The 18003-nt window shown below is 48.6% G+C and overlaps 1 protein-coding gene and 2 pseudogenes across 1 annotated transcript; all 3 read left to right on the top strand.

Annotated features, from left to right (window-relative positions):
- Positions 1 to 3122: 3122 nt before the first annotated feature.
- LOC139033032 (tyrosine-protein kinase RYK pseudogene) lies at positions 3123 to 3781 on the top strand (annotated as a pseudogene).
- Positions 3782 to 5173: 1392 nt separating this feature from the next.
- LOC110133966 (EP300-interacting inhibitor of differentiation 1-like) lies at positions 5174 to 5727 on the top strand (annotated as a pseudogene).
- Positions 5728 to 12959: 7232 nt separating this feature from the next.
- Positions 12960 to 16335, top strand: LOC110133964 (UL16-binding protein 3-like). The gene is made up of 6 exons (XM_070461594.1): positions 12960 to 13056; positions 13188 to 13451; positions 13687 to 13962; positions 14594 to 14710; positions 15500 to 15626; positions 15878 to 16335. The coding sequence occupies exons 1-6, from the start codon at positions 12960 to 12962 to the stop codon at positions 15990 to 15992; spliced, it is 996 nt and encodes a 331-aa protein (XP_070317695.1). The 3' UTR covers positions 15993 to 16335.
- The last annotated feature ends 1668 nt before the right edge of the window (positions 16336 to 18003 follow it).

The following is an 18003-nucleotide window of genomic DNA, read 5'->3' on the forward strand; positions in this document are numbered from 1 at the left end:
GAAAATTCTGCCCGCATCTATAAACAGGAAACCCAGTCTCACTCAGTAACAAGACATGAAATGGGGCACTGCCTGTGCTGAGGACTCAGCATGCCTCTCCTGGTTCAGGGCTCAGTCACCCCTGAAGCCAGCAAAGGCCAGGGCCTCTGTGATAACAGAGATGGAGCCCTCTGTCACAGACGTTGATGTCACTGGCAGTCTCCTGGAGTGAAAAATAATGTCCAAAGACAAGGACGCACTTTCAAAGAATTAAGAGGGCTTGTCAGTCCCAACAGGTGATGATCTCACTCATCATCACCAGATAGCCCCAAGATGTGAATTCAGAGATGCTGAAATCTTGGTTGGAGGCAGCACAAAAGACTGAATGAATGAGACAAACGTGAGTGGGGAAAATCCTCCACAGAGGCTGTGTTAAGGGAACCACTGACCAAAACCATGGGCCCTGGCCAGGCCTGATACTAACCACTTGCATGAATTATCTTACAACTGGAAGTCCTGGTGAGGAATGCAGAACTTACAAGATACCATCCACCAAAAGAATTGGAGAAAGTACCAAAGGGGAGAGGAGATGACAGTCCATATGTCCTACCAGCTTGCCAGAATCCTCCCTGGAATCCATCTTGGCTGAGAGATGCCTGCACCACCAGGAAGGACCCTAAGACCAAATATGGATCAAGCAAGATGGCTGGCCAGAGACAACCTGGAAATTAACTCCATCACCATAAAACCCGAGACCGTGAGCCACGTGGCAGAGCAGTTCTCCTGGGTTGCCTTACGCTGTTTCTCTCCACCTGGGCATCCCTTCCCAATAAAGTCTGTTGCTTTGCCAGTGCCTGTGTCTCCTCGGACAATTCATTTCTGAGTGTTAGACAAGGGCTCCCCCTCCCTGCAACAAAGGGCAACCCTGGTGGGATTTCTTCACTACAACTGACTACTCGGGTACTCAGGGACCAGTTCGTCTACTGACTGACCAGATCCAGTGGTAGAAACAGGGACTCTTTTGTCCCTGTTCTCCTCCTGATGCAGACAACTGGCTAGTGCCCTGACTGTGTAAGACACAAGAGACTTTATTGACCTTTTCCCCCTTTCCTCTTTTCAGTCCCTCCTTTGTACTTTTTTCTTCTGTCCTGGTCCCGAATGCAGGAGACTAGTTGAAGGGCTTCAGCCTGAACTGAGTCGGAGCCTGATCACCTCCAGTGAACAGAAAACTCGAATTCTGGTCTGGTGTCTGGTTTCTGGAAGGAAGGCTGAGTTCCAGTCCTCCCTGCTTGGAAGCCCAGGGAAAAGTCCTGTAATGCCTGGTGGCAGGTGATGTCCACAAGGCCGCATTTAGTCCCTCCTCCTTCCCCTCTTCTTTCAAACTGGCCTCCTTTCCTACCTTTGCAACGCTTCAAGACCCGAGCTATTTCAGTTTACTCTGTTAGTACTTGGAGCTGAAGTTCTGGGTCTCTGTAGGAGGTTTTCTGAGAGACTGCAGCCTTTCATTTAAAGGGGCGACCAATTAGGGCGGCTGGGCCTAAGTGTATAGTTTGTGTTCTGTGTTATGATATGGGATGGCTGTTCTGCCTTCTGAAACTAGAAATTCTGGTTCTGTTGCACTGTGGAGGTGTCTTGAGTGAATGCTATCTGACTGCAAAGATTCTAGCTATGAGCCCTTGATTCCAGGGGGAAAGGATGGGGCACAGCAACTGGCAATCAGGAGCCAGCCAGTCTTTCAGGACAAGCCTGACTAATTTAGTTCGGCCCAGCCCACTGGGCGGGCCCCAGAGGGGTGCCGCTGGAAAGGAGAGGGCAGAAAAGAAATCAGCCAGAGCCAGCTAAATCTCAGATAATCCCCACTTCCGACAGGCAATCTGGCATTCCTGAGGAATTAGGTTGGGGATGACAAAGGCCTAAATGGGGGGTTCCCAGGCCAGTCTTTGCTTTCTGCTTCCACTTCTGTTTTACCCGTTCAGTGCAATGCCAGGCGGTGAGTTCCGGGATGAACCTTCGTGGTTGTGGGTGGAGGGGCTGGAGAGGATGACTTAACCCGGGAAGGGAATGGGGGTATACGAGGGGGGTTAGAGACACTTTGTGCTGTGTGACTCCCGCCCTCCTCTGTCCCTTCCCCTGGCCTCTTTGCTCCTCGGGGGTCTTCCCCGGGCTGGTTACCCACCCTCTGGGCCAGAAAAGAGGTGACTTTGGTGAAATAGTGGTGCCGGGAGTTTCGGAGGTAAAGTTGGTAGAAAAGGTGGCGAGAAAGAGCCAGGAAATGCTGCCCCGCAAGACCCCGGCTCGCCCTTGCGAAGTGGGAGCCCTGGAACCTGGGGGTTTGGGACAGGCGGCCATCCTCGGAAGAGACCCAGATAACTCCTCGAAAAGCACGCCCTCCCTCCACCCATCTCACAAACCCTTCAGATCGGTACCGCTCTCTGCCCTTGAAAGGCCAGCGCTCTTTACAGGTGATAAATTTCACTAACAGAACGGACCAGGCTGCAGAGAAGCCAGGGCTGAGCTTGAGAGCGCGGAAGTGGCGGCCGCGGCTGGATGCCACGTGTTAGGACGAGATGAGCCGGGCGGCGGCCGAAGCTCGGGTCTGTGAAGGGCTCGGGCGGCGGTGGCGACCGCCCGCGGCCCAGCTTCTCCTGGGCGGCCGAGGCGCGGTCCCGAGCGGGACGGATCTGCGGGGCCGCGCATCCTGCGGGCGCTGCGGCCGCCGCTGCCGCCGGTGCTGCTCCTGCTGGCTCTGCTGCGCTCGCGCCAGCCCCGCGACGCCCCGCACGCGGCCCTCCCTGCCCCGCCCCAGCTCCCCGCGCCCTGCCACCAGCAGCCGGGGGGTCGGGGGAAGTGGTGGGGGGAAGGGGCAGAGGGAGGGAGGTCAGCGCGAACCTCTACCTGAGCGAGAACTGCTCTTCGGTCTTGATGCATAACTTCATTTGTGAGAAATGACATTATTCCGGTAAAGAATCTGCGTGCGATGCAGGAGGCCCAGGTTCGATTCTTGAGTTGGGTAGATCCCCTGGAGAAGGGAATGGCAACCTACTCGTCTTCTTGCCTGGAGAATCCCATAGACAGAGGAGCCTGGTGGGCTACAGTCCATGGGGTCACAAAGTCACACACGACTGAGCGACTAACACTAATCCTTTAACCTGTTAGTACCCAGCGAGACAAATTTCCTGCCCTTCATTGGGCTTTCAAGTCAGAGTTTGAACATGAAACAGGTTTCTAAGTAAACAATTTCGTGGGAATTCCCTCTTCAACATTTCTATTTGGGGGCAGTTGCCACACCTTGTATCAGTGTTTCGGACTGAGTTTTCCTGTTCTGACAAAGTAGATTCTGAGGTTATAAGAATCTTCTAATCTTCCAATGCAGCTCCACTTGACAGTAGTCTTCAAAAAGCTTTACAGTCTTTAAGTTGAAACAACGAAAAATGTGCCAAAAAAAACCTGAAGAAGTAAAAACTTCAGTTTTGTACAGAATCACTAGCAGAACTATTTATGATCCTGTTCATGCAGCTCCAACCCCTTCTACATGTGTGTTTTATATCAGCACAGGCATTTACTCTGCAGTAATATTTTGTAGTAATAATATTGGCTGTTTTGCACCTTCATAGTATGGAAATGATTAAACTGGATGGCAGCACCAGTGCACAGTATTTCCCAACATGTCCCAAACATGTTGCAGATGACTCAGTATCTGAGAGGCGGCACACCCAACAGTGCAGCTTCCCTCTCCAATTATTTTACCCTTGGGATGGAGCGTAGGAGTGGAGAAGTGTCACTTTTTGGAGACAAAAGCTAAGGTGAAGTATATTGAGAGATCCAGGGAGGTCAGTTTTTATCAGTTCAGTCAATTAGTCCTGTCGGACTCTTTGCAACCCCATGAACCGCAGCACGCCAGGCTTCCCTGTCCATCACCAACTCCCGGAGTCCACCCAAACCCAGTCCATTGAGTCAGTGATGCCATCCAACCATCTCATCCTCTGTTGTCCCTTTCTCCTCCCACCTTCAACCTTTCCCAGCATCAGGGTCTTTTCAAATGAGTCAGCTCTTCACATCAGGTAGCCAAAGTATTGGAGTTTCAGCTTCAATATCAGTCCTTCCAATGAACACCCAGGACTGGTCTCCTTTAGGATGGACTGGTTGGATATCCTTGCAGTCCAAGGGACTCTCAAGAGTCTTCTCCAACATCACAGTTCAAAAGCATCAATTCTTCGGTGCTCAGCTTTCTTTATAGTCCAGCTCTCACATCCATACATGACCACTGGAAAAACCATAGCCTTGACTAGATGGACCTTTGTTGACAAAGCAATATTTCTGCTTTTTAATATGCTGTCTAGGTTGGTCATAACTTTCTTTCCAAGGAGTAAGCATCTTTTAATTTCATGGCTGCAGTCACCATCTGCAGTGATTTTGGAGCCCCCCAAAATAAAGTCAGCCACTGTTTCCCCATCTATTTGCCATGAAGTGATGGGACCGGATGCCATGATCTTAGTTTTCTGAATGTTGAGCTTTAAGCCAGCTTTTTCACTCTCCTCTTTCACCTTCATCAAGAGGCTCTTTAGTTCTTCACTTTCTGCTGTAAGGGTGGTGTCATCTGCATGTCTGAGGTTATTGATATTTCTCCCGGCAATCTTAATTCCAGCTTATGCTTCCTCCAGCCCAGCGTTTCTCATGATGTGCTTTGCAGAAAAGTTAAATAAGCAGGGTGACAATATACAGCCTTGTCATACTCCTTTTCCTATTTGGAACCAGTCTGTTGTTCCATGTCCAGTTCTAACTGTTGCTTCCTGACCTGCATACAGGTTTCTCAAGAGGCAGGTCAGGTGGTCTGGTATTCCCATCTCTTTCAGAATTTTCCTCAGTTTATTGTGATCCACACAGTCAAAGGCTTTGGTGTAGTCAACAAAGCAGAAATAGATGTTTTTCTGGAACTCTCTTGCTTTTTTTGATGATCCAGCGGATGTTGGCAATTTGATCTCTGGTTCCTCTGCCTTTTCTAAAACCAGCTTGAACATCTGGAAGTTCACGTTTCACGTATCCAGGGAGAGGATAACTCTAAGAGATGTACTTTTGGGTGTATTTTTCATTGGGTGTTAGTAGATGAAGAAGATCCAAATAAAGAGAAACAGTTAAAGATCAAGCTTCTGGGTGGAAAACGAACGACTTGCGGGGAGGTTGAGCTGCTTGCACTATGTCTGAAATGAACGAGCTGTCGGAGCTCTATGAGGAGAGCAATGACCTGCAGATGGATGCGGTGCCTGGTAAGAGTGACCTTCCGCGTATGAAGGTAGGCGGCGGGTGCTGGGAGCTATCCAGAACCCCTCCCGCGCCGCCAGTGCCCCGCCACAGCTGGAGGAAGAAGTCCCCGTGGAGGAGGAGGCGGCCCAGCCAATGGCCCCACAGGGGCCCCAGCCCTGGGGAGCAGCCAGGCCAGATCGCACGCCCTGATTTCGAGAGCGAGGGCGAGGGCGAGAAATTCGATGACTATGACTCTCCGGAAGAGGAGCCGCTAAACGGTGAGGGCTACAGAGTATCAGCGACTCTTGAAGAAGCCAACAAGATGTTTCTGAGAACCTCCAGAGCCAGAGATCATCTCTGGATGGCGGGTTTCAGATGCATTATGAGAAGACCCCATTTGATCAGTTGGCTTTTATCGGAGAGCTTTTTTCACTTATGGTTGTCAGTCGTCTGACGGAAGAACTCGGCTATGATGAGATCACTGAAAGAGTAATTAAATGCTGTTAAGAGAGGAGAAGCTGCTTGAGGAGAGACCCAGCATTCCACTGTCTTTTGGGTTCATTCCAAATAGTTCTGTACCAATGAAAAGCTTGATCTTCCAAAAAAAATTTTTTTTCTTTTTTTTTTTTTTTTGTAGAGTAGAATAAGGTAGTGATTGCACAGTTATGAAAAAGGAGGAAAATTGTTAAAGCAAAGTATCTTAGTACTGTCGAAACCTGTTTTCAAGAATGTCCAGAGACACTTATAGGTTTGACTGTTGTTTATTCAAATTAATTTCCTTTCATTGGGGAAGATAATCTTTCATGTTTCACTGTAAGGAATGGCTTTGCAAGAATAAGATACGACCAAGACAGACTGCCAGTACAAGAGCCCACTGATGATAATTATATGAGAAAAAATAACTGATTTATCCACTTTAGGACATAAGATGTCTTTGAGATATTTGGACTGAAAGCATATTGAAAAAATTTTAAAGATTCAACTTTGTGATCTATCCAAGCTGTGGTTGTCAAAGGTTAAATTTTTAGTGTAAAATAAATCTTCTACCAAGTATTCTTCAGTATCTCAAAGGATAATCTAGTCCCAAAAGAAGTGTGTCATGTGCGCTATATCTTAAAACGTGTTTCCAAGAACAACTGAGATTTTGTTGTACATGTATCTAGATCACTTTTAAAGCTATTGTAATCTTTAATTCAAGAAAATTAGTTACCTTGAACACTTTTAAAAGTCAAAACTTAAGATGTCCTTAATAAAGTTTCAAATCTAGACTGTAAAATGTACATGAAGGTACAAAGAATATAAACTCTTTCAAACATCAGTATATACTAGAGAATTTTCTGTTTCTCTTGCTCTCTTTTTTCATTTCACTTTATAGGCAAAAGACTCTGGTTGAACTTCATAATGTAAGAACTGTTAAGTGAAAATTGTCCAGTAAAAGGAAAGCCCTACATCTAAAAAAAGACACTACGAACAACCCTTAAAAGTTTTAAATCTTCCCAGAAATCCACCTCAGTATTTGAAGTTTCCCTCTGTCTCCTCCTCTGATTAAGCTTGTTTTTGGTTATGCACCAACCAGCATTCAAGATAATAAAAATTTCTTGTTCTGTATTAAAAAAAAAATCAAACTTCTGGAATTCAGGTGGCAGTGATGATCACTGGACGTTGTAAGCTATGAAGTCTTCATCACAGAAATCTCCCTATTATCCATGTATGTAGAGAAGGAGAAAAGCCCATGGTGGATTGGCTTGCATGAATTGGGAGAATCTTAAATTGTTTTTATGGCAGCACAAGTGAGTAGAGGCCAGTAATCCACAGGTAATTCCTCAACAGGACCTGGTCCACATGTCTGTTCTCATTGCCTGTGGGATTAGCTATCTGGTCAGAAGGGAAGTCATCCACAAAACCAGGCTGCTCGGAGCTCTGCCACTGATGACAGCCTCAAGTTAAGGGTACAGATAGCCCCTCTCCAGAGTCTTGTTCCCCATGGACTCTCACTCTCTGGGGGACAATGAAAACGTGGGATCGATGGATGGCTCATGAAAGTCTGGTTAAGAATGAGTTCTCCAGACTTCCCTGGTGATCCAGTCTCTAAGACTCCACACTCCAAAGAAGGGGCCCAGTTTGATCCTTGGTTGGGGAACTGGATCCCACATGCTACAACTAAGAAGTCAGCATGTTGCAACTAAGAGTCTTCATGCTGCAAAAAGATCCCAAGTGCCACAACTAAGACCCAGTACACACACCCCCAAGAAGAAAAGATATTAGAAAAAAAATTTTTTTTTAGTTCTCCAGTGCTAGTGATGTGTGGGCCTTCAGAGTGATACTGTAGGAGCTCATGGCTCTGGGCCAAACACCTTACACAGATGTCAACTCTTCAGAAATATGAAAGAAGGTTATCAAATACTCCAGCCTATCAGTGTCCTGATGAAACATTTGCTGTGATAGCTTGTGCTGGGCCTTAGATTCGGAGGAGAAGCCCAGCTCCAGCAGCTGGCCCGGGGTCTCACAGAGGCCCATGCAGCCCTGGGGGCCAGTGTCTGATTTTCCCCTCCCAGTCCCCCAGCGTCAGGAGGAAGGTGCCCACTGAGGCCCACTTGGAGCCAGGCAGCCACATACATCACCCAGCACCACAGAAGCACATTGTCTTCCAGAACGCTGTGCCTTAGGAATGCCATAGCATCTAAACTTTCTGAGACAGACTTAATGATGTGGAATATTTTCTAGATATCACTTTCATTAGGTTGAACTGAAAATGTTGGTATACATTTTTTGACCAAGAAATTTTTACACAGTGTTATAAAATAAATAGCTTTTAAGATTGTTTCAACACAAATACTTGGACTAGCTTAGTGCCAGGTGCTCTTTAGTTTTCACTTCCTCACGGTAATGTAGTTGACTCACCCTTGAATGTGCCCTGCTTGCTTGCTCAGTCCTGTCCAACTCTCTGCGACCCCATGGACTATGCAGTCCATGGAATTCTCCAGGGTTGAATACTGGAGTGGGTAGCCTTTCCCTTCTGCAGGGGATCTTCCAACCCAGGGATCGAACCCAGGTCTCCCACATTGCAGGTGGATTCTTTACCATCTAAGGTACCAAGGAAGCTCAAGAATACTGGAGTGGGTAGCCTCTCCCTTCTCCAGGGGATCTTTCTGACCCAGGGATTGAACTGGGGTCTCCTGTGTTGCAGGTGGATTCATTACCTGCTGAGCCACCAGGGAAGCCCTTAAGTTTCTCTCTTTTCTTTCCTTTTTTTAAAAATATTGATCACTAGTCTTGGGAATTATTTGTCTATAAGATGAAATACTTTGTCTTAGGAAAAGAAAAATGAAAAAATGCTGTTGCTTTGTACAGGGAAAGGCAGTGTTCAAGGAAAAAAACTTAAAAGCTAGAAGAAAAAAAAGAGAAAAATACAATAGAAACAAACTACTCTTTCATGGAAAATTGCCTTTTTAAATTTTTTTTTAATAAAGAAGAGTTCTGCTTTCTTACTTTGGGAAAAGTAGGAGTGGAATTCAGTGGAACATCTTAAATTTGGCAGATCCTAGTATTTCTGAGAGCCAGCAGTGGGTTGGGGGGGCAGGTCAATAGTAAACAGTAGTGATTTTATTTATTTTTACTTTCTGGAAAAGGAGATAACACAATTCCAGAAGGTGCAATCCTGTTTTTAAGGTTAAGAACCCATTTTACTGCACCTAGAATAGTGCCATGCACAGAATGGGTGCCCGAGTTGTGTTGTGTTAAAAAAAAAAAAAGTAAACAGATTTTGTGCTTATCTTCAAGGCTGGCTTAAGTATAAAATGGACTTTTAAAAACACTTGAAAAAATTAAAGCATTCAATTCATTAAAAAAAAATTCCATGTGCATCCCCAGGAAGGCGCTCAATGCCTAGCCACTGATCAGCGCCTCCCTGGAGTCAAAGCTCCTCCCAGACAGCTCACGCTGTTGCTAATTGAAGCTGGCTATGACCCAGATCCTACCACTGGTGAAGTTAACAAGTGTGGAAAAGGAAAAGTTGGTTTGTTCAGGGACCCTGGGAAAATAGTGACCTAACGTCCTCAGAGCGTCTCCAAGCTTCCCGGTTAGAAAAGGGGGCGGAGGGGGCTGCTGCGAGCGCATCAGCGTCCTGTGCAGTCAGGTTGTTGGCACAAGGCGGACGTCTGAGCATCACCAGGCTTATGGTTTCAGCCAGTCTGGGGGTCTGTGTGCTTGCAGCCAGCAGTTTTTATGTGCTGGGGGTCTGCTTCCTGTAGAAACAATGTGAGACTTGTGTCACATCTTTGTTATCTTTCAGGGAACTGGTGATTTCATGACACTGCCATGTGGCTGGTCACAGTCTAAATTGTCACCAGTTTCCCAGCCTAAGGAGTAGTCTCGTTTCTCCATCTTCACGTGTCCTAATCCTTAACTCTTAAACCACTGTTTTGAGACTCACAGGAGACCTGACTGACTACAAACAAGAGGCAGACAGAGACCATGGGGGTGGCAGGTCTTTCCACTAAGGCCGCCTAGAGCCCTTTTGGTTACAAGACCATTTATTACCCATTTTTCCATGGTCCCAAGAAGCCCAGGGCCTCCAACAGCTTCCTATCTCTTGAAGAGAATCTAAACATGGCCTCTATCAACTGGCATCCTATCCCTTTGTCTGATAACTGACCCAGCAAAACGCCCGACCTGGCCCCCAGGACCTAATGTAGGAGGGACGGGAACAGGGTTTCCCAGAGTGTGACACAGGGCTCCAGGGTGAGCCTGGGCATCCCCACTTCTACCCTCTGGCCCCACACTCATATTGTCTAGGAATTGGGACAGCAGCAGCCTATAATGGTTATTGATTAAGGCAGGAGTTGACAGAATTTTTCTATAGAAAAAAGTAAATGTCATTGTCTCTTTAGGCCATTTGGTATCTGTCTCTGGGTGCAAAAGGAGCTTCCACATTTGTGGAGCACCAGGAGCTAAATATAATGTGTAAATCAACTGAGAACCAGACTTGTCCACTGTCCTGGTTTCTAACCCGGTAATGAGTGACCCATCCCCTAGAGAGTCATCCGAGAGCTGCCTCAGTTGTCTATTTATGAACCAGAAACTTACCCTGTCCTGCCCTGTAGCTTCTGGTGATGGGAATGTGATAGGAGGTGGGTCTGGCTGTTATGAGCTAATGCGCCCCCTCTGCTGTAGACTGGCTTCCTTGGTTCAAGGAGCGGTAGGGGACACTGCATGAGGCCACAGGTGTGAGCAGGGGTAGTGGCCCTGTATCAACTCTGCTGTCAGGCTTAGGTCACCTGCTGGTACATCTTATTTGTTCCCTGTGGCCCTGGTTATGCCAAGTCACACAATCACTTCTATCCTATGACGGCTGGCCTATCTGAACTAATGGTTAGGGGTTGATGCACCCAGATCATGATGGGCACCTCTGACATTCCATGACCAGAGGCCTCATCTCTGCCAGGCCCCAGGACCATACCAGGAGCCACATTAAATGGTATGGGCTTTCTCACTGCAAGTGGTGTGTCCTTTCTTCAGGGCACTAGGAATCTGTGTTGTGAGCCTCCATTAAAATGCCATGTACAGCATGGAGGACCATTCTAACCACAGACACCTCTGATGTCACAGGTTCTGTTGGGTCATCTGCCCAAGAAGCAGGTCCAGCCACACTCATCATTCATCAGTTGTGACTGCTTTTGTGCCAGCACAGCAGTTGCAGCAGAGACCTAGGGTCTGCGAAGCCTGAAATATTTCATATGTACCATTAGAGGAAATTTATGGGCCACAGTGGCAATTAAATGGAGATAAGGTAGGGATCACAGCTCTGCAGGCCTGGGGAGATTGTAGGTGGGAACTCATTTTCCTTATTTCCTCCAGGATATGATACATGTCCTATCGGGGATGGGGAGTCAGGGTCAGAAGTATGAATGTGGAATTCATTACTATGGTACCCTCACCCCATGGTAGTTTACTAACCACACAGATTATCCATTCATGTCAGAAGTCTAAGACATGTGAAATGAACACTGAGTGGATCTGTGGAGCCAGAGATAACCACTGTTAGCAGGACCTGGGACAGGTGTCTATTAACTGCCTGGTCCTTGGAGCATCAGTTCACAACATGGGGGCCATGAGCATGCTACTGTTTCCATGCCTGATGTTAGTGACATACTGGGTCCAATATGAATGTGGGAGTAGTTTCTCCTTCTGCAGTTCCAGTTCAGTTCAGTCACTCAGTCCTGTCTGACTCTTTGCGACCCCATGGACTGCAGCACGCCAGGCTTCCCTGTCCATCACCAACTTCTGGAACTTACTCAAACTCATGTCCATCGCTTCAGTGATGCCATCCAACCGTCTCAACCTCTGTCATCCCCTTCTCCTCCCTCTTCAATCTTTCCCAGCATCAGGGTCTTTTCCAATGAGTCAGTTCTTTGCATCAGGTGGCCAAAGTATTGGACTTAGTTACCACAGTAAATAGCCATGTGGCTCATCAGGAAAGAATGGACGGACTTCTGCATTTGCTGCGGTAATGAAAAGGCCTGCCTCACTGGGATGTGCCTTCTTTCTCTGGTGATGCCTTGTGAGAAGTAGCTCAGTTCTGGAAATTTTGGTAGGGATGCTTGGTAGGGATGGCTGCTTTCAGCCTACTGATCATCCAGTCTTGTGTTTGTCTCTCATTTTTTTCTGTCTATCAATCAAGCCGTTTGTATCTAGGTTCACTGTCCATCTCTCTGCCTCTAAGATCACCCTGTACTATGAGCCAGTATTGTACTCTCTCAGTCAGGCCCTGGCTGGCATTGGGACTCTCTGATCACTTTCAGCTTCCCTGATAGCTTAGTTGGTAAAGAATCCACCTGCAACACAGGAGACCCCAGTTCAATTCCTGGGTCAGGAAGATCCGCTGGAGAAGGGATAGGCTACCCACTCCAGTATTCTTGGGCTTCCCTTGTGGCTCAGCTGGTAAAGAATCTGCCTGCAATGCAGGAGACCTGGGTTTGATCCCTGGGTCGGGAAGATTCCCTGGAGAAGGGAAAGGCTACCCACTGCAGTATTCCGGCCTTGAGAGTTCCATGGACTGTATAGTCCATGGGGTCACAAGAGTCAGAGAAAACTGAGTGACTTTCACTAATCAGTTTGACCATTGTACCAACTTTGCTCCTGATAGACAACACTCCACCTGGAATCTGATCTTTCCCTATTTTCCATCCCTGTTCCTGCCAGAAGCCCACAGGGACACCACTCCTACCACCATCCCTGACCTTCCACAAAAGTCAGCCTTGAGTTGTTGGAGATGCTTCTCATCCACGCTTTCCTCTCAGGTTCCATAGAGTCCATCAGGCTTTCGCATGGCGCCTGGTGGCCTGGACACTTTCCTGCCCTTTCACACCGTGTCCGCCCTGGCAGATTCTCTAAGCCTTTGATCCCCTCCTCTACCACCTGCCTCGGAAGTTCTGGATTTTCTCTTTCATGCCTTGTGGGCCAGGGCTTCTCCATGTTTCCAAGACCCATCCTAGTGGAGATCAGCAGCGTCTCCATAGCCTTGCTATATCCTGTGACTGTAATTATAAACTCTTCCTTCTCCAGCGTTGGGTTCTGTGCTCACCCGCCACCTCTTTGCCCCTCTCTCTGTGATCCTGCTTCCTCAGGAGCATCCCCACAGGCTCCCCATCTCTCACAGGACACGGGGTTAGACTCTGGCGGTCCTCTGTCATCTAGACCTTTCCTGTATAGTAGCCTGGCTCATCTCTGCAAAGGTTATGATGCTGGGACCTGACCTGGTGGACAACGGGGACACACCCCGGATGAGTGACCTTTGCCAGGCGGGGCCTCCTGCTTCTCCACGAGGAGGGGGCACTGGTGTGTGGTGTGTGTGTGTGGGGGGAGGTTATTGCTCTGACAGCCAGCCCTGCACTGTACTCATAACTGGGGGAAGGGGCCTGCGGGGCTTTTTTCCCCAACCTCACCTTCACTGTGTTTTGCCTTCACAGACGCTCATTCTCTTTCCTATAATTTCACCATCAATCCTCGGCCCAGACCTGGTCAGCCATGGTGTGAGGTTCAAGGCGAAGTGGATCAAAAGGTCTTTCTCTCCTATGACTGTGGTACAGCTGAGATCAAGTATGTGAGTCCATTGGGAGAGGAAGTGAAAAGGATGAACGTCTGGGAAATACAGACGGACGCACTCAGAGACACTGGAGACTTGCTCAAGGAGCAAATGCCTGACGTTACACCAGACAAAGACACAGACAAGGGTGAGTGAGGAAGTCCAAAGGCAGGAGGAGCAGACTAGGGGCTCAGCTGCAGCCACTGTTTTTGGGTAAAAAAAAAATTTGGATGTTGTCCTTTGCTAGTAGTCCAGTAGAAAGAGCAGCTGTTGCAGGAGAGACCAGGGCCAGATTAGCTGGGCCCAGAGGAGGTGGACCCAGGTGGGGCAAAGAATCTGTCAAGCCCAGAGGCTGAGTTCTTTCTTTTTCTCGGTGGGGTCAGGCCCTCTGACCCTGCAGGCCAGGATGACGTGCTGGAGTGAAGACAACGGACACACCAGTGCATCCTGGCAGTTTAGCTTCAATGGAAAACTGTGTCTCCTCTTTGATTCGGAGAATGGACATTGGACAGTGGTTCATTCTGAAGGGAGGCGGATGAAAGAGAAGTGGGAGAATGATAGAGCTGTGACTGACTTCTTCAAGAAGGTCTCCATGGGAGACTGTCGGCTCTGGTATCAAGATTTCTTGGTGCACTGGGAGAAAATGTTGAAGAGCACGGGTAAGTAATAAGAGTAGGAGAAAGTGGTCGTTCTCTCATGGTGACATGGACCCACTCCCGTGTGTGTGTGTGTGTGTGTGTGTGTGTGTGTTTGAGAAAGTGATCCGTCAGAGGTGAGTTGTCCTGAAGAGCAATGACCCGGGGATGCTCGGTCATCATCCTTCCTCTTCCATCTCCTGATGTCTCTCCTCACAGCACAGGCCTTTGGATGACTAATCATGGATTTTTCCTGATCCCAAACCTGTAGACATCTTTTTGATTTCTGGGATTTATTTCTCACAGTAGCCTCTTTCCAGAATCTTCTTTTAAATGTCACCAGTCCTCCTTCTGGAAATCTGTCAATACCACCTCTGCTGTCAGCTCCTGAGGCCTCCATCCTCATGTCACCGTCTCTGATGTCACAGCAGGACTGAGTGGCTGTGTTGGAAACCTCGCTCCCCCATTAGCTGTCAGAGCTCCATGAGGACTGGGCTCCTCCCTTCCCCCATCTTATCTGAGGATCTATCACTGGGGCCTCCATGTGATGGGTGTAAACTATCTGCACAGTAGGGGTGCCTGAGTCAGGGGGGCTGAGGAGGCATCTGCCCAGTTTGGGGTCTGGACAAGGGCGTCACTCTTACTCTCCTTGCAGCATCGCCGACCACGGTGCCCCCTGCAGTGCAGCCCACGGCCACAGCCATCTGTCTCATCACAGGGATCGCCGTTACAGCCTGTTTGGTCATTGTAGCCTGGATCCTTTGCAACAGACGTACTGAGGGCAGAATTCAGAGGGAAGGCCGGGGACACAGGGCCTGGTGTGAGGAGGGGGAAGGTGAATCCCAGCCGACCGCCGCCCTTCTCTGAATCTCCTCATCCTGGAAATGAGCCAGTGAATAAGACCCCATATCACCTGAGAGCAGCACTCGGACCAGCTCAGGCCTCAGTTCAGAAAGGTCCTCACTGTCAGATGACACTGGGAAGTGGTGGGGGGTGACTGGGGGCCTGTTGAAGTTAAAAGGTTTAATCAAGTCCCCTGACTGCGCACAGACCGCTGGCTGGCAGGGCCCAGGGCGGGTGGTGTGAGAACAGCAGGCGCTCAGGGTGAGGGCAGGACTCCCTGGGCTGAGAGCAGCATGGGGCTCCTCATGACATGTCAGCGGGGAGGGGACCCACCCAGGGGCCAAAATGAGAGGGGCCGGGCTCTCATCCTAGGAGGAAGGGCAGGAAGGCCTTTGCAGACCCAGCTCCAAAGGCCTGTTCTCACCGGAAGTGGCTTGGGCCAAGCAGGCAAGGCAGGAGCCCCACAGCAGAGACTGTGGGAAGGGGCGAGGCCAGGCCTGTGCTCTTGGAGCAGCAGCAGTTCTGACCCCGCCTGTGGCCTGCCCGTCACCAGCCTCCTGGGGACCCAGAGCCTCCATCACTGAGCGGCCCTGCCTTGAGCAGAGGTGCCTGGGGATGGTGGGCCTGAGCTGGGGTGGAGGCGCCCAGCTGGGTGGGACCAGGAAGAGATGGGGGGCAGGGACCCTGGTCCTGAGAGCTGTGTGTGCTGCTGCCTCAGAGGCTGGAGGGGAGAGAAGGAAGGAGGCTTGCCTGCAGCCCCCCAAGGCTGTCAGGAAGGAAGGCCCCTCCTCCGGGGACCTGCTCCCTGGCCCTTTAGGCCCCCTTCGGGGAGGATCCGGACCTGAGTAAAGGGAGCAGATTGATTCCTCACTGGCTCCAGTCCTGAGCCTGAGCAGGGCGTGTCAGGGCCTGGGGTGACTCTGTGCTGCAGGAAGGAAGGAGGAGGGGATTAGAAGCTGCTGGGCCTCGGGTGGGGGGTGGGGGACATATGAGCCCCTCAGTGAGGGCGGGGCTGGGGGGGGGCTGGAGAGGGGCAGCCCCAGGAAAGTGACAGGAGTTCCTCACACTCCTGGATCAACCTCTTTCTTTTCTGCAGGAGATGGTGCTCCCAGGAAGCCCAACAGGTGCTCTGTCTGCCTTTTCTTGTTCTTCTCTTTAGATCCAAGAGATCAGACCCCATGAATCCTAAGCATGTTATCCGGTTGCTGTGACACAGTAGATGCATCATCTCATGGCCTTTATCACATTTGATGAAATCCTACTCAGCATCTTGAAAAACAAAAACAGAAACAATTTATTTCACCGCTTTTTTTTGGTGATACGTGATGGAATGCCTATACTGAAATATTCAAGTACTTGAAGAAATCTCCAGAAACAGGACATTTTTCATCGTATTCTAGTTTGTGGATAGTTTGACTCTTCTGTGCCTCGTGACCTCATTCTTGCAAATGATATTGCAAGAAAAATACCATTTGCTATTATACAACTCACGGATTCTTTCTGTGTCTGGAGAAACCACCTCAGCTTATTTTCAATAAAGCGAAGTTTTATTTATGACTGTCTCCCTTAATAATTTATTATGCTGAAAGTGAAAGTGTTAGTCGCTCAGTCCTGTCCAACTCTCTGCGACCCCGTGGACTGTAGCCCGCCAGGCTCCTCTGTCCACGGGATGCTCCAGGCAAGAACACTGAAGTGGGATGCTGTTTCCTTCTCCAGGGACCTCTCCAACTCAGGGGTTGAACACGCATCTCCTGTGTCTCCTGCATTGACAGGCGGATTCTTTACCATCTGAGCCACTGGGGAAGCCCATTTATTATGCTGCTGCTTTTTAAATCAAAATCTCAGTTCTCCAGAAAACTTGCAGTATTTAAGTTTCTCTCTCACGAGAGAAGTCATGATATTTCACCATTTGTCCACCTTATGGGATTAAATGTACCTGGTGCTTCTGAGAAAATGTGGTCTGAGCAGATGCGTGAACCCTGTGTTCATGGCAGCGCTGTTCACAGCAGCCAGGCCTGGAAGCCACCTCGTGTCCACTGACAGATGAATGGATAGAGAAGATGTGGACATATATCCAGTGCAATGTTACTCAGCGTCAAAAAGAATGAAATAACGCCAAATGTGCAACATGGATGGACCTGGAGATTGTCATACTGAGCGACATACGTCAGACAGAGAAGCAGAAACACCTTTTGCCATCACTTATATGCGGAATCCAAAAAGTCATGACACAAGTGCTCTTACTTACGAAAGAGACTCAGAGACTTAGAGAGTGAATTTATGGTTGCTGGGGGAAAGGATGGGTGGAAAGGATAGTTAGGGAGTCTGGGATCAACATGTAGACACTGATTTATTTAAAATGGATAACCAACAAGGACCTACTGTATAGCACATAGAACTCTGCTAAATGTTATGTGGTAGCCTGGGTGGGGATGGGAGGGGAGTCAGGGAAGAATAGATGCATGTACGAAAGTGAAAGTGAAAGAAGCTTAGTTGCACAGTCATGTCCGACTCTATGGGATCCCATGGACTGTAAGCTGCCAGCTCCTCTGTTCATGGATTCTCCAGGCAGAAGAGTACTGGAGTGGGTTGCCACTTTCTTCTCCAGGGGATCTTCCCAACCTGGGGTTCGAACCCGGGTCTCTTGCATTGCAAGCAAATTCTTTATCAGCTGACCCACCAGGGAAGATAGAGACATGTATGTGTATGTGAAATCCCTAGCCTAGCTTCTTTCCGCTGCTCATTCAGGACACCTGTACTCCTCTCTGGGTGTATATTTCTGCTTTGCTTCCATATTAAATAAACTGTTTCTCTGTATGTCTCCAGTAATAACATTGGTACCTATTTTTACAGCTTTTGCCTCCTTGAAACATTCTTACTTTGAAAGATAGTAAGAGCCAAGGGAACTTAGCATCTTGCCCCTGGTGTTTAGTATCTAGAATTCCTCATTTTACCCCAAGCTACCTAGATTCAATTCCTGGGCTGGAAACTAAGATTCCCTCTTTAGCACCACTCACTGATGTCTCTCTGAGATCAATATTAAGGAAATATGCACCTTATATTAAGTTGTAACTATCCACCTCAAATATACAGGTAGAGGGGCTTCACAAGTTTGTCATGGGAGATTTTGCCTCCACCAAGAGTTTAGAAAAAAAGAAAGTCCTCTCAAAGTTAACCTGGTTCCTTCCCTTTCTAGGTCCTTTAATGTCTATTGTTGTTCTA

The sequence above is a fragment of the Odocoileus virginianus genome, chromosome 34 (assembly GCF_023699985.2).
Source record: "Odocoileus virginianus isolate 20LAN1187 ecotype Illinois chromosome 34, Ovbor_1.2, whole genome shotgun sequence".
Lineage (NCBI taxonomy): Eukaryota > Metazoa > Chordata > Mammalia > Artiodactyla > Cervidae > Odocoileus > Odocoileus virginianus.

What these genes read in the sequence shown, in the direction of transcription:
- LOC110133964 (XM_070461594.1), top strand. Translation starts at nt 12,960, where the DNA reads ATGCTGGGACCTGACCTGGTGGACAACGGGGACACACCCCGGATGAGT. An exon ending in AGACAAAGACACAGACAAGG is followed by an intron (nt 13,452 to 13,686) that starts GTGAGTGAGGAA and finishes CGGTGGGGTCAG; the next exon opens with GCCCTCTGACCCTGCAGGCC. An exon ending in CGGGGAGGATCCGGACCTGA is followed by an intron (nt 15,627 to 15,877) that starts GTAAAGGGAGCA and finishes TCTTTTCTGCAG; the next exon opens with GAGATGGTGCTCCCAGGAAG.